Source organism: Diadema setosum, chromosome 9, assembly GCF_964275005.1.
Source record: "Diadema setosum chromosome 9, eeDiaSeto1, whole genome shotgun sequence".
Classification (NCBI taxonomy): Eukaryota; Metazoa; Echinodermata; class Echinoidea; order Diadematoida; family Diadematidae; genus Diadema; species Diadema setosum.
The window spans coordinates 17,422,116-17,439,336 of NC_092693.1; the positions used below are offsets into that span (position 1 = coordinate 17,422,116).

The 17,221-nt window shown below is 38.0% G+C and overlaps 1 protein-coding gene across 1 annotated transcript in view; it reads left to right on the forward strand.

Annotated features, from left to right (window-relative positions):
- The first annotated feature begins 12,469 nt into the window (after positions 1 to 12,469).
- LOC140232905 (uncharacterized) overlaps positions 12,470 to 17,221 on the forward strand; it is a 167,174-nt gene continuing 162,422 nt past the window's right edge. The window contains exon 1 of the mRNA XM_072313016.1: positions 12,470 to 12,732. Coding sequence (XP_072169117.1) covers positions 12,568 to 12,732 — 165 coding nt within the window. The 5' untranslated portion in view covers positions 12,470 to 12,567. The remainder of the gene's footprint in view (positions 12,733 to 17,221) is intronic.

The window sequence follows — 17,221 nt, forward strand, 5'->3', positions numbered from 1 at the left end:
ATGTCAGTGTTACCCTTGATCATTTCCAATCACATTTACATGTACCCCACGAATGTTATTTCAGACACGCTTTCCATCGTAAAAAGTCCCTTGAAAACATCGATGCATAACGTTCAATCCTCCACAAGATTACAAGGAGGCAACTGCTGTCAATATAGAATGTTCCTCACCATGTGAGAACATTAAAGGGACAATTCATAGTCATGTTCAGGGTGACCTCGATAAATTTATTAAATCCAAACGAGTAGAATGGTAGAGATTTTCATTGGAGTTGGACATGATAACTAGGAAGCTATGAAATTTTTGTAATTTTGGTTGCATCCACACAAATTGAAAATGATGACATAAACTCACAACTCTCCCATTTGTTTGTAAATTTGAAAATAAAAAAAGTTATCGAAATGATGTTTTTGATTTTTTACCCAAAATATTTCACGACTCTTTTCATCGAAACAGTCATGTACATAACTATCCTACGCGACGATCCAACGAATTCCATCTTCCATTCATGAGAACCGTACATGCCCAAAATACATTTCTGTATACCGGACCCAGACTTTAGAATAATCTAGATAATAGCTTAAAAGACTCACCCTCATTCCTCACATTTAAATACAAATTCAGAAAACATTTGTTATCTACTTATAATTCTAGATAATCTGAATTAATTGTTTTAATTTATGCTTGAGGTTTCACCTGTCCTGATGTCGCAGCACTTGGCGTGTTCTGTATGCAGACCTCTCTTCTCTCTTTATTCTTCTTTCCTCTTCCTTCCTGTCTTTGTTCCTCGTAGACTTGTATTGTCACCGTCTTCTCTCTTCTCGGTACTGTCTCGCGTCGTATATGTGTGTGGGTAACTGAATGTCTGTACGAGTGTGTCGTCCTTATATTTTCCAGGTACACCAGTTCAATGAACACCGTCTGGGCATTAGCATTGATACTTATTTCCTATTATTGTCGAAGCCAGCGTATAGCTATATTTTTACAAACGACTTAAGTAATCTATATTTAATATAAATGCTGTAAGAAAATAATAAAACAAACTTGAATAATATATTGCTTACTCATCAATTATCTAGGGATCCACGTCCTACAAGCTTTGCTTTTTTGTGGATCGCTATTTTCCAAAATTGAAGTTATTTTCTGAAAGCTCGCGAAGTATACATGTATACGCATCGTTCCTTCTGATTATTGTACATATGTTGATGTATATAATTTATTTCGTATATTACATGAACCTTTTGTAAAAGTGTAGACAATATCATTTTATGATATGTATACTTTGCATTACGTTTTGATTTTCTCTGATTGGAAATAAACTATGATTGAACTTGAACTTGATTGATTAATGATTAAGTATGTACAACCCCTTTTCGTCCTATAAAAACCGTCCAACAAGGCCATCGAAAGACTACAATGATTTGATCGAAGGGAACGTATTGTTCTCATTGAGATCACCACAAACAAAAAAACGTCTAGCGATGATGTGTAGTTCAATTAGAGGCGTCGTAAGATAATGGCATCGTTACCTCTACAGCTATTTGACTATTATGTAATTATAATTCAAAAGAATAAAACTGCATGGCTTTGTTACTTTAATTATATTTTTTATGAAATATCTATCATGCAGTCTGCTCGTCTGATTTAAAAGAAAATATTAGGCCAGTTTGAGCATGATGTTGGAAGGTACTTTAAAGTCGGTGACGAGCAGTTATTACGCTCTGAGGTCCAACAAGATGTCGGATTAAGTGCACCCCATTAACGTTTAACGACCTACCGCGAGCTAAACGGTGGAGGGGGGGGGGGGTAGGGGAGTGGTAGGGGGAGGGACCCTGAAGTGTCAGAAGAAACGGGGATTGGACTATGTTGTACGATCAATACGGTCCGGCTTCTCTCCTATATGTATACTTCTGCCCTTTCACGGCTTCCTATGCCTTGGGAATATGCAATTATACCGTAAATGAAATGAAAAAAGTGCCTCATGTGGTATAGTATAGTATGTATCATGTATGTTTGTGTGTATGTACGTATTGTGGACATTTGATTAATTATTGCTGACAAATTGACTGTGTCGCTGGAAACTAGTGTAGATATTCAAAGAGAATATCTCTTTTCTTCTCTTCGTATGATGTATATAATAATGATTATGTGCGAAAACCATGTTAACTGAACTATATGCATCAATGTATTATAGTTGAATCCATGAAGAGTATAATAGTGAGCATCAGGAGGAGAAATTTGATCTTTTTGCCAGCTTTGGATACCTGTGTAGTCGTAATGATTCGAACAATATTGGGAATCATCTTTTATTTAAAGATTCATTTTCTATTACACCGTACGTATTTTTTATTCATAATATTCATGTTCTCGTAGCTCCACACACACACACACACACGAATGCACATACACGCACGCACACACACAATCACACACACGCAAACTCACACTCACACACACGCACACACACACAACATCACACGCTGTCATGAATTTTGCTCTCGGTCTCACAGAGTCAAAACTGAATGGTCACGTTGTAATCCGGTATGTCTATATCTACCGTAGACGAAAAATATATCATGAGAAATATTATGTTATTAAAACATTCTTTTTCGTTTTTTATGTCGCTATAGCTCACCGTCATATACTGGAGTACCTCAAGAAGGTTTGTGTGTGTGTGTGTGTGTGTGTGTGGGTGTGTGTTTGTGCGCGCGTATATATACATATATATATATATATATATATATATATATAATGTATATACAGTGTATATATACGTGTATATAATTTTATGTAGGCCTGTATGTGTATATAACCATATATACGTGTATATAAATATGTGTGTGCACAGACTTTTTTCTCGTTGTTGTTGTTGTTGGTATTGTTGTTGAACTTATTTTAAAAGAAATAATTATTAGGAGAGGGCGTGATCGTTCTTCCCCATGACGAGATCTCACACGCGGGGTCCGTCAGGCATGGATGCCGCCTAATGGAAGGAGGTGGGAGACGGGGGTGACAAGACCCAGCTGTTTAGCCGAATGACAACATGTAGTTCTGCAGATGAAAAGGCTGCGCTGATTGATACCGCGAGATAATAGGTGTGACGCCATTAATGAATACTGCCAGGGATGTCAACACAGTAGTCTTGCCTCCCAGTCGTTTCTCGAAAGAAAAAAAAAAAACACAACCAGATACAATGAACAAACGTTATGCGCCTTTAACACGTTTTTATTACTTATAAGCAGGGAATGTGCAAAGTCTGACAAATTGGGTAATTCGCTGGAAATACTTGAAACTGGGAACTTAGAATATCTTTCTTTGATACGATATAGAAAGAAAATTGTAAATGTTTACGGTTGCTTATACGTTTTTCTAGATTCTATTCTGAAATACACATGGTATTATTCCTTTTGTGTTTTAAGATTTGCATGAAGTGTTATTAATTGCCATGAAATTCCATTAATTGTCATATATGATATTACATGGCCATTTTTTCTGTGACGTTTTCCTTGCATCGTATTCATACTTACACGTGAGGTACAGCCTTCATTACTAGAAAATGACATTGATATTTCACACTTACATCATAGTAATGCTGGCACGGAACATTGCACAACGGATTGGTGCAACCTCTGCAATGGAAGTGTTGCCCAACCTTGTCGTCATGGAAACGCCTCGGCACAAAGAAATTAAAAACTTTCTTCATCATATCGCGCTGTTTCTCTGAAAAAAAAACTATAGGCCTACTCTAAAATTGCACAAACTTTAGATACACGTAGCTTGAAAACTAAATGTAAACCAGTCTTGTAAACGCTTTAAAGGGAAACCGCAACCAGTGTGTGTTCAAGATGGCTTTGACAAAAAAGATTTGACTCAAATAAACGGGACAGAAATGTTTTATTGGAATCCCACAGAAAATCAGAAATAAAAATCATGGAGCTTAGAATCATCTGACATGTTTATGCGAACTACAGAGATATCAGTAACAGTCGTGATATTATGTCCCATCATGCTAAAGTTGCGAAATCTAAATCAGGTAAAAATCAAGGGAGTGTCATCAAATATATGATAACTGTTATCAAGGCTCCTATCTTATTGCTAAAAACCATGTACTTACTTTTCTGAAGATTTTTAGGCATAACGACCTGCTCTAATCCATTGAGTAACTTCTTGCAAATCGGAATTTATGGTGGGCACGAGAGTATTTGGATTTTTGTGGACAAGGAAATGATTTGAATCATCTGCAAAGAATATAAATGAGAGGATACCAAGTGGAACTCCACAGTAATGTCTTTTAGGATCATTTGTTTATTCATTTATTTCATATTCAAATCAGCAACTCATGGGTCCCCTCTAATTTACCAAGTCATCATTGTTGAATCTTTCAATTTCTAGTACGATTTGATCTTTCTGAAGGGTATTTCTCTTCTTTGAAGTTGAAATATCGTGAAAAAAGAAAAGATAAGTAAATGTTTGTGCATCTTAGTGCAAGATGACAACGAAAATATAATAGCGCGAACTATTTCCCTGTTCTTACTCAAGGAATTGACTTGACATATCGAATTGAAAATTGGCTCAGTAAGTAGAGCGGCTGCCTCACAATCGGGAGGTCGTGGGTTCGAACCCCGCACTGCAAAAAGTCCGGTGTTAAATAGTGAACACCGAGCTGGTGTTAAATTTCCGGTGCTCATTTATGGTGTTAAATTAACACCTCCGGGTGTCATTTCCAAATTTTAAACTGTTTTTTGAAGAGTTTCTTAGTAACTGCACTTCTTGTTGATTTTTGATTTAAACAAGATGATCAAGAATTTTACATTAAAATACTAGATTTTTGAAAAAATGTGAAAATAAATTTACACCAAAGTAACACCAGCTGGTGTGGTCCTTTATTGAAGCTGGACGGGTGTTAAACCATTGATATTAACACCAACAAATATCAAATCAACACCATGTGGTGTCATTTTTGAATTAACACCAATACAGTGTCAAAATAACACCAGGTACAGTGTCAAATTAACACCACGAAGTGTCAAGTGAACACTTTTCAACACCATCACAGTGCATTTTTAACACCTGTGGGTGTGGTCCTTTATTGAAGTTTGATCGGTGTTGGATTTAACACCCGTGGTGTTAAATCTAACACCCATGTTTTTACAGTGCGGTCGCGTCATACCAAAAGACGTTAAAAGATGGGAGTTGCTGCTACCTTGTTTGCCGTTCAACAGTTGAAAAGGTTAGAGCAACGTCGATCTGGCGCTGCTCAGTGGCTGCCGGGCCCACGATCAATTGGGCAAAAAAGAATTTTCATTTTCGGACAATAAAATTTGGAGTTTATATCCAAAACAATTATTAAAAAAACAAAAACTTAGTGTACAGTAAATAATGATTATTTCATAGAATATGGCCAATATGATACACATGTATATGCAATGATGCAATGTGACCTCTGCACCTTCTACATAATGGTCAGACATTGTGGAGACATTCGTGTACTGGTCCTCACTGACCAAGTAGTCACATCAAATAACAGAATCTGTAAGTGTAGCAAAAATGACAATTGTACATCAAAAAGTACATCATCTCACGCTATAATGGGTAAGCTGTAAGCTGCAAAGTAAACATTCGTCTTTATATATATATATATATATATATATATATATATATATATTTTTTTTTTTTTTTTTTTTTTTTTAAATCGAACAATGTTTTGGTGAGTGACACAGAAAAAAAAAGTGAGATCAGACGCACAATTCCCCCGGTTCTCTTATAGGCCTATACTCTTTCATTTGATTTGTTATTCACGATTTTCTTGATTTCACAGCTCCATCAAGACTCCTGATGATTGTATGACGCATGCTCAGAACACGATGCAATTTCTAATGTAGGTCTACTCTCTCTCCACCAGTAATCAGGCTCGATGCGTAAAGCACAAAATCAACGATATATACAATGTAATGTCAAGGTTTGTTAATGATAATTGTTTTATCCTTGCGGGAAACACTATGATGCTTGTTTTTGGTTTGTTTGTTTTTCATATATTATTATTAGGAATCATGATGAAGAAAATAATTTTGTGCAAGGATGTTCAGATTACGTCGCCACAATAGAACATGGTTGATTGCATTACTCCGGTGAGGTTGTAAGTGCAAGCATCAGATAATAAAATCATTACCTTTCAATGCCTTTGAGCCCGATGAGTGTACGGAATACTGCAGTATACGGATAGTATGCTTCTGGATACGCATGACTGTTTGTAATAGTTATTCTGTTTGTCCGTCACTTAACTGCAATGTGTTGCGAGTTACTCCACATTACATTCAGGATGAAATCTTTCCTTTCGAGAAAAAAAAAATGTATACTGCATTAAGATTACCTTTTCCTGAAAAATCAATATTTGCATGTAATCATCTTAAAGAACCTACATTTAGCCCTATATCACGGGACTTTCTTTTTTCCAAACTCTTTAGCCCTCCATGGACTATTTTATTATCTCCATGTCAACATAACAAAAACTCAGAACATTCAACCATAATCTCCTTTTTTTTCTTAACATTTCTCTCGTAAACATTTACACAAACAAAATGTTGGAATGACTGTCACTTTAAACCGAACTTGTTGAGAGTACCCGATACAGAATAAATATATCTCTCATCTGCATAATATTCGATTTTTTTCTTCCATAGAGTTAAACCTAGGGACTTTATTTTCAAACAGTTGTTGCCTCATCAAAATCACAACACAATTTAGAGCATTGTTTCTCTTTTCTTTAAAACCAAAAATATTTTCCAGACGAAATTTCATCTATGCGCTAGAACCTTCATTTATTCATTTTTCAGTTTCATTCCAGATTGACTTACTAATAACTATTTCACATTCATAAAAGAAATGTACAATATCTTCCAATTTTTCTTTACAAAACGAACATCTATCACGGGACTTTGATTTAAAAAAAAAAAGAACCGCATGGCACATAATCAGTCTCTCAGTTTTAAATTGGGCTATATTTCTTCTTTGAGGCTGGATGATAGGCTGAGACCCGTCTTACCTGGTTATAAATATATATTCCTTGAAGCCGATGTGAATGACGGTTCCATGACATTTGCTCCTGCGACAAATATTGCTCCCATTAAATATCTGCATGCTAAGCCAAACATAGATTATATCCACAATCCCAACCCTTGCATCAAACTAAACCTAAAACCAAATCACAACCCTAACCTTAAGTCCTTGGAGAAACTAGGACGGGGTAATACTGTCGCAGAGCAAATGACATGTGTCACCGTAGAGGACAGACTCGTTTTGCTAATAATTGGTATACACAGAATGTTCAATGTCTCCGCAAATTGCATTCAGTTTTACCGAAGGAGGGCAGCATTGCACCTTCGTGTCGTGAATGAAAAGGTACTGTATCTGAAATTCTGGGCCTTTATCATGCATAGTTGCATGCCTTCATAACTAATTCATAGAACTTTGTTTTGATATGGCTGATACAACGAATATTATGCGTATTGCAGCCAAGCCCTTGGAACCCCAACTCAAGGCATTTAATCTGAAAAAAATAAAAATAATAGTTTAAATTAAAGAATACGAAATGACAGCATGGAAAATAATACACTGCCGTAACAAATAAAAACTTTGTGTGCGGCCAGTGAAAGCAGTCAATACATCAAAGAAAAATTCTCCGAATCTCCACGCGATCCTTATAGGGCTTACATTTTTCGTTTATTTAAGTCATCAGACGGCAAGGAATGGTAGCAAAGGGTTTTCCCATAATTCCCCTTTCCCATTTTAAACCTATTCCATGGATATCGGGTAGAGTGTCAAGTGACTTGTAATTCTTGTTCGTTTGTTTATTCAACTGTACACGAAGAGTATATCTTGTCTGAGATTATGTCTGTACAAAATGCAAATTTACGATAATTCACATTAAGGGGACAGCCATTACACTATGTAAATAATTCATAGTGCAACGGGGACACCCATGACACTATGTATTGCTACGTCAGGGGTGGATCCCGGAATTCCGTAAAGAGGGGCGCCTTTACAAAATTTAAGAGGGAGACAAACGGGGGCGCACGCACCCCTCGCCCAATATTTTTTTTCTCATTCATTTCTTTTGTTTTAACAAAGGGGGCGCGCGCCCGGATCCCCCCTGGATCCGCAACTGTATGTAGTAAATGGACAAGGTGATTCTCACCCCCTCCCCCTTCAATACCGGGTTCATGGCTATTGTGACTATAGATTTCCTATCAAATCACATCAGTTTTTCAATTATGCTGTCAGGTATATAAATCTAAATCCACGCATACTTTCTTCTCTCTACGGTTGACTTATAGTTCGGTTCCCTTGTTCTACACTTTGTTCGTTTCTGTTTAATACCTACATTAGACCAGTTGCTCGTGTAGTTCCAATGTATACTGCCGTCGTTTTATGTGATAAGTGTAAATTCTTGTAGAATAGAGTTGAACAGACCAAAACTTCAAAAGACTTGCATAATCTGATGATAAATGGGGGATAAACAGCCTTGTATTACGAGAACAGTTAAAAAAACAACAACAAACAACAACAACATCCAAAGAATGGACACTCACATTATAATCCAATTGTACATTAGTTTTGAAATAGATTCTAAATGAATAACAAGGAAGAATGCTTATCAAACTACGAATCTCTTTCCCACTGGCATTCTGTTCAAATAATTGATCAGCAGTTATTTTCTCACTTTAGGACAGCGCCACCAGCGGTGATGTGACGTTCCACGTCACTGATCGATGAGCTGTTGAAGAGCTGTTGTGGCTCAGCGGATAAGACAAAGGACTTTCAATCGCGAGGTCCCTGGTTCGAGTGCCCACGGTAGGCAAGGCACCCTATTCTCATTGCCGACTGATAGCGGACTATATAAGCCGTCGCGACGCGTCTTCTACGGGACACGTCAGTCCCGTGGTTGGTTGCCTACTGGCTACATCAAACAATCAATTTCATGCATTCAATTCAACTCAAACGGCCAGCACACACGTATAATGATCTGCTATTCATTCTGCTGAAAGCAATTGTGTTAAAATTTGTGGTACACAATGTCAAGTAATCCTCGATCTAAAATGTTATCACTAATACTGAGCTAAAGTTTTTTTGGGAGATTATCATTTCCCAGAACTTATTTTCGAAAGTATCAAAAACAGACGAACAGAAGGCATTTAGAATAAGACAGAATGATGTAGAGTTCACCCCCCCCCCCCCCCAAAAAAAAAAAAACACACAAAAAACAAAAAACAAACACCAACAAAAAAACAAACAAAAACAAACAAACAAACAAACAAACAAACAAGTATGAGGTGTCTTGCGTTCTGACGTCTACACCAACTTCAAGCGGGTCGTTCATACCAGTGCTGTATACGGCACTGGTTCATACTAATCTCAGCCTGCTCTGGCTGTAGTGTCATTCACAGTGCACAGTGGTGACTGATTTTATAATAGCGCCACCTATAGTTACATGCTTTATAGTTTTATATAGCAGGTGATTCTGAGAGCTGCCAATCACGCAGCGAACATCGGCTGGTCACTTTTCTCGCTCTAGAGTAATCCAATACAAAACAATCTTTGGTGCTGATTATGTAATGATTTTCAATGAGGGGTATGATTGTGGTGGGATGTGGAGGGAGGGAGAGGATAAGCATAATCATCCCTTCATCTTTTGTAGTTTAGTGTTCATGGAGTGCAGGAAAATTAGTGACATAATATCTGCCCCTTTCATGCAGTGAGTATTTTCGAAGAATATCAGCGGCAGCTGACGAGAGATAAACACCTTGTGAAATATCGCACAGCCTCTCTCGTAACTCAATACCTGCAGCTTGTTCTGGCTACTGTTCGCTGTAATTTTGACGTCATATCTAGGTAATCGTAACCTCAGCTGACCCTCTTGGCTATTCTATGGCGTCACAGAAATTCCGACGCCCCCAAACTTTAACGGAGTGTTTACTTTCTCCTATTCAAGTATCCCATGTTGTGACGAGAAAGAGTCCACAATATTCGCCACGCGTAACCACCTAAATTCTCAAACAAAATTGTTCCGAGAAAAACAGGGAAAATTTTGATGTTTTTCTCGATGTCTTTCTATAGGCCCATTCTATCTATCAAATTAAAAACATTTCCATAAAAATTTTATCTCATAGATAAATTCAAATTGTTAAAGGGATGGTACAGTTTTAGTTGAGATGGGGATTCAGGTTTTAACTTTTTGCGAGATAATTAAAAAAAAGACACTTAAATTAAACACTGACGAGAATACAATTTAAAAAGGAATTAAAAGTTGATTTTCTTAATGTGAAAATCGGTTTGAAATGGCTGAGATATCAAAAAACAAAAACAAAAACAAAGCAAAGCAAATTGATCCTAGTAAAAAGAGCGAGCCGCCTTGTACTATAATAGGCCACTTTGTTTTACTTTAGGATATCTTAACCTTTTCAAAACTGATTTCCATCAGTGTTAATGAGTCTCTAATTCCTTTTAGAATCGTATGCTCTTTAATGTTTCATACAAGTGGTGCTTTATCTTGCAAAAAGTTGACAATCTGAATCCCCGTCATCCTCAAGCAAAGCTATGCCATCCCGCGGGATAGTCTGAAAAGAAAGAGTACAATTCAACAAGCACAATACTGGAAAATCAATCAAAATATGATTAATAACTACAGAAGTTCTGAAGTTTTTAATTTCGCTTATTTTCACAGAACATAATATGCAGTTCATGACTCAGTCCACACATGGAAAGGAGTGAGTTAACCAACGAGTGAGCGCGGAGAACTCGAAGAGGAGTACACAATCACGCCCCTCCACCCCCCGAAACACTAATAGGCATGGACATTTGTCTTTGATGTCGTTGTCGTCGCCGTCCTCCTCCTCCTCCTCCTCCTCCTGTTCCTCATGTTTTACATGCTCATGCACAAAGTCATTTCAACTCTGCGTGAGAATGAGTCTCCTTTCTCCCAACCCAAACGATGCTCTCAATGAGGGCGACTCATGTTAATTTTACCCCCTCATAATCAAAGCTTGGATGTATAAACTTGATGTTGAATCGATTTACAGACGAGGAGAATTTTCATGATGTGTTGTGGTTATCTGAGATTTTCTTAACAACAATTGTTCTATATATAGTTCATTGTTTGTATCTTCCTTGGGATTATCTATAACATTTTGTGCCATTAGGCCCTAAAGGGATAGTACAGTTTCGGCTGAGATGGAGTTTTAGATTTCCAACTTTTTGATGATGATGATTTTTTTTTTTTTGAGATAACAAAATAGATGAGAAATCTTCATTGAAATATGAAAAATATGATTCTAAGAGGAATTCGAAGTTTATTTGATGAAAATTGTTTTTGAAAATGGCTGAGATATCCAAAACAAAGCGATTGTAATAAAAGGTGGGGCTCATCTTTTATTGGGATCGCTTTGTTTTACTTTGCTTTTGTGGATGTCTCAGGCATTTCAAAACCGATTTTCCTCTCAGAATTGTACGCTCTTTAACATTTCACACAGTGTTTGGTTTCTAAGTATCTCGCAAAAAAGTTAAAAGATGAATCTTCTTCCTCTAGAGATGTGTAACTCAATTGTAGCTCCAACGAGACACTTACAGCTCTATTATGTGCAACGGGAACGCCACCGATGGGAACCGTGACGAAGTCTCGAGATTCTCGAAGAAAAACAGACTGCAAGACCGAAATCCGAAGCATCAAAGTTTATCCCTAATTTCCTGCTGACGAGCAGGAAAAGGTGTTGCGGTTACAATTCGTTATTATGCCGAAGGTTCGTTTATCCGAAAATGAGAAAAGGCATATGTCATTCCTTATAGCTAACGAAAACGGAATAAATTTGTTTAGCACGCACTTTTTTTTAACGAACCTAATTCATTACGCCTTATAGCCTTATGTTGCTGTAGCAGTGAGGCCTGCTCGATCATTCCTTTTTTTTTTCTTCAGTGATTTCGTATATTAATTTTGTATCACTTTGTTATTATAGCATTGCATTTCTTTTTTAAAAATATGTGAAGGGACATGTTGAAGAACAATTAACCCTGGCTGAAGCTTGTATACCGTGATGAAATGAAAATGAATGAATGAATGAACGCCACAAACTTAGCGTTCGGATTAACAAACCCAGTATTTCATTCTTATATTATTAAGTAACATCTTGGTATATAGAACTTGTGCTTCGGAACAACGAACATTCGAACCTTTCGAAAGAACAAGCATCGTATGCTACACGAAACTGCCTTTCACAAGGCGCGAAAAAACAGTTTGAGTCGTTGTTTACCAAAGCACTCCCCCTATTTTGAAAAAAATACTAGTACCATACTACCAGCTCCTTTTCACCACCACTGCGCACGCTGGCTGTCAGACGTGCATTTGTTTGTAGTCACGGAAAGAGAGAACGGCATGCTGCCGTAAACGCACTCCTGGCAGTCAGTCATCGATCCACAAGTGTCCATTTGGATTGGGGAGTAATAAAGTGCCTAGTGAGAGAGCCAGCCAGCTGAGCCGTAGCATCGCGGCGCAGCTTACAGGCAGCAACTGGCATCATCATGGCGACGTTTACATGCCGGGTGCAATTTATGAACGACACGGATCCTTTCGCTAGTACAGTCTTTGCAGAGCCTACCAGAGCCCCACACTTTCATTTCAACGAATATTTGCCACTTGAGGATCAATTACCAACGCTGCATAGGGTACTTCAGCCGCCACACAAGGTATGAAAGATGGGTAATGCTGTATCATGGCTACGCTCTGTCTTTCGTTTGATGTGTCCTGCTGTTCTCGCAATACGTATACGGCAGCACAGATATTTGAGACCGGTGGCAATTAATATCCACCACCTGTTGTTGTTGCTGCCTCCCGGAACTTACGGCTGGAGTTCAGTAGCAAGACCGCGGGATGGCTTGGTCTGTTGCTGGCGATTTACACTTTACAGGATATTAGTTGTGTATGTGGTCGTTTAGACCCAACTATAATGAAATCGTGTTGAGAACATTGAAAATTACTCTTCGTACAACGTTAGGCTATAAACTAAAGTAATTTAGATATCTATAACTTAGTTAATATAACTTAATGGTTAGACCTCTGTTAGAGTGTTAGGTAGACCTCTTTAACGTTAATATAAAATTACAGTAAACTTATATTAGGTGTTGCTTAACTTTTACAGTTGATGATATTACTGTGTATGCTAAGCCTTTCGGCTAAGTAAGATTTTGGGCAACAAATTTCGATAAAGAAAAGGTACATACAGTATGGCCATGGGTGCATGGTGTTCCTGTTTGTCACTGGTGCAAGTGTTGGTGAGAGTCGAGTTAGAAATTCTAATTCTGTGATTAGTTTATCCAGTCTGTGTACAGAGATCCAAACAACATAACATTAATAGCGCTAACGTACGTATGTGCTTTCGTATCGATCCATATGTGTCTCAAATTCTGGAAACCAAAACGGCACCAAAATCACATGAGTAGTTTTCTTTCTAATTACTTACTCAAATATATAAACGAAATCTGGAAGCATCAATATTGATGTCGAATTTCATATCGTCACTCAAAACAACTTGCTCTTCGCGAGCTACTGTGGTGTGTGCTGCCTGCACAGTCTGAACCTTAAGTTAGCCATCTGATATTATGCAATGAATCTTTCAAGTAATCGAGAGCAAATAATGAATGTTCGATTGAATTACTTCAAGGTGTGGCTAGTTGAATGAAGTTGGATGAAAAATGCGGTTCGTAGATCCTATGAGACCATACATAGACAGATGGAAAACTGTTAGAAACATACATTATACAGACAGACAGACATTTCTCAATAATACCAACTTCTTTCAACTGGCTACAATCATTGCACATTGACTTTTAGCTCCTGTGTTTGGTCCCCATTTGCATAATATTTGACGGCTAACTTCAGGTCAAGACTCTGCAGGCTGTATACGACACAATTTCTTGCTAATAGTAAGAGTGAGTTGCCAATAGTTTTAAGTGACATCTTGAAAGTTGATGCCGAACTTGGCACTTTCTGAAAACTGATTTGCAAAGTTCAAATTCATGTGAGCAATTGGGAATAGCTAGGCTACATTGTATTAAGTAGGAATCCTGTGATTTTGGTGCAGTGGGGTTAAATGTTGAATTTCAGACATCTACTGTACATGTACATGGATGTGAAAGTACATTTCACTTATTTAGCACCACAGTAAGATGTTTGTGGAAGCTGTTTTGATCATTGCACTGGAGACTTTCTATTTTGCCTTTTTAGCAGTGGAAACGGATTAGGAACAGACTCCTTAAAGTACAGTTTTCTAGATTGATCATTCATTTAGATTGAGAGAATCCTGCAAGAATATCATGAGTGGCAAGATTCTGTTAATTGGTAGCTTTTACTTTTAAAACTAAAATGCCTACCATAGGAAATTTTAAAGAACTGATCATTGAGCAAACTCTTCCAGTTTAGTAGAAATGGGATCTTTGAGTCTAAACCCACCTGCATTTGAAACATAGCCCTGATGAATGATACCATGCTATGGCAACAAATTCAGCCCTTTGATTCTTTTCTTTTTTTCTTTTTTTTTTAGGCCAAGTGTAAGGGAATGCAATGTTGTATTGTAAATAGTTCTACTGCATTTAATGGGAGTCATGCATCTTTTGTCTTCTAGCAAAGTGGGCAAACATGAGATTCTGCAATGGATACAGCATGCAATCATGTGGCACCATTTGTGAATGTTCAGGACAATAAACAACTACAGTAGACACAACACATGTGTTGCCCACACATCTGCTTTCAGAAAAGACGTGCACACAAGACTTTGTACATGTCGTATCGTCAGTCATCATGTGGTAATTAGTCCAACTTGCACTTGATATTTCATCAGCAGTTTGTCTGCAGGACTATAGAGCCCCCTAGACAGGCAGCGGGCGGCATTCTGCAAGAAAGCACAGAGGGGGTTAAGCATATTAATCCCCCGGACTTACAGGATACTGTATCAGATGTCATTTTCCAAAAAGAGAAAAATCTTCCAGAAAAGCAGAAATTGTTGGTCTCTTTTGTACGTGTAGCGCCCCATTTATTTTTGCTTCCCTGCGCAAGGCTTCAAAGTTCATATACTGACAGAGAATACTTGTTGACATTCATCCCCAATGCTGTTTTTTTTTGTGTTTTTGCGTCAGTCGTATGGTTGAGAACACCCGCTGTGCACTCAAATACACTCAGGTCAGCACCAGCCATAGCTGTCCTGTCCCTGTGGCATTTTTCCCCATAGTTTCTGGTGAAAGATGCAGGGGAAATTCAATAAATGGCTGAAATTCCATGCAAATTAAATTTCTGTTTATGGCTGAAATTCCATGCAAATTAAATTTCTGTTTGTGGCTGAAGTCTGTAATACATATTTTCCGAGAAAAAAAAAATCAGGAGGTATTAATGACATTTTGCAGATTTGTATTAACACATCCAATGCTTTTATGAACCAAGAAGGTTTAATACCTGAACCGTTTCCAGTGACACTCACTGGACATACATTTGTATTATTGTACACTTGCAGGGCCAGCGCAAGGGGAGTGGAGGGGGCTTGCGCCCCCACTTTTATTTTTGTTGCGTAATACAAAGGAATACAGAGGGTCTACGCTAACCATTTGGGCCCCCATTTATTTTACCCTGGAAGTGGCACCAGAAAAATGTGGTGAAGTTTTTATTTTTTTATTTTTTTTTTATTTGATCGCTTGTCAGCAGAAGTTGTACCAGAAGTTGTACCAGAAAATTGCGATGAAGGCATTTGTTTTTTGTTTTTGCTTGTCAGCCAGTGAAACCCCCTGGAAGTGGCCGAGAGATTACTGCCCCCCCCCCCCCCCCCTTTCCCCCACTTTTAAAAATGTGGCGCTGGCCCTGACTTGTATGGTAACAAAGTGCATGATCTGCTTGGCCCCATTTCATGAAAGATGTTAGGATAGCAAGTCTTGCGTGAATGACAACTTCCCATAGCAACAGCCAATCAGGAAGCTGGATTCTTGTCATTACCATGACAATCGCCATTCCAGCAAGAGTTGCTATCACATCAGCTTTTTATGAAATGGGGCCCTGTAGACAAAATTTCTTTGTTTCTGAACAATCAAGAATTTTGCTAATTCAGAAATACAGTAAATAATAAAATAATTCTCTGCAAGTTGAAGACTTTCTTCGTCGCTGGAGAAGAATAGTACAGACACATAGTACAGGGTATCATAGACTTTGCAGTCTGATGAAAATAAATACATGTAATTGTTTTTTCCTTTTATTTTATAGAGATACTGCAAGTGCCGTAGTTACTCCCACTCTCACGGAGATTTATCCACGAACTTGTTTTTGTTTACTCATTACCTTGATGGCCATTACAGCATGATAGCTGCCATGGAAACGAAATTCTTTGTCTCAAAACATACACCAAGCCCAGTTGTTAACAATGTGCACGTGGAAGTAATAAGGCTGCTTAACTGGCACAAATTGCCAAATTACTTCCTTGGTGCCAGCACTCAAACTGTCTGGATTCTTGCCCCGTCTGTGATGTCACTAAATCTCACACTTCCTCTGCCTCATGATGCGGCGGAGCGCCGCGAGTGATTTGAGTCGGGTAAAAGTGACGATCGGCGTGCCACGAAGCCACAACGTTTGTCCTTCGCAGTATCCAAACTGAGTGTTCAGTGGAGTAAGTAATCTTCCCCGAACTTGATGAAAACAATGCAAATGAATGCCTCTCTCTCTGTCTCTATCTCCCTTGTTTTTTGTTTTGTTTTTCTCGTTCTATTATCTCCGTGTGCTGTTGTCTCCACTTGTTTACTCCCCCGCTTCGAGGCCAGTCTTGAGTTTCCGCAGGTGTCCTGCCAGTTGTAATCCTTGTCTCACCCTTTGTTTGATCATCGGATGTTCGTCTCCATTTTGCACTGCATCATGAGTAGACATTTGATCAAGCTAAAAAAATCTGTGAAAAATCATTGCCTTTGTTTTGTGTCATTTTGTGATAACTCCTTGCTTTCTTCTATAAATGCTAGGTTTTGTAGGAATCCTATCATATTTTTGAAGTAAACCTACTTCTACATGTAATTATCGCATACTAACCAGATCCAAAACAAGTACATGTAAGTGCTAGGCAGTACAATGTATACTGGTACAATCTACCTGTATTTCAGTGAGGCATATTTATTATTAAACTGTCAAGTAGCCATGTTTGGTCTTTACAGGCAC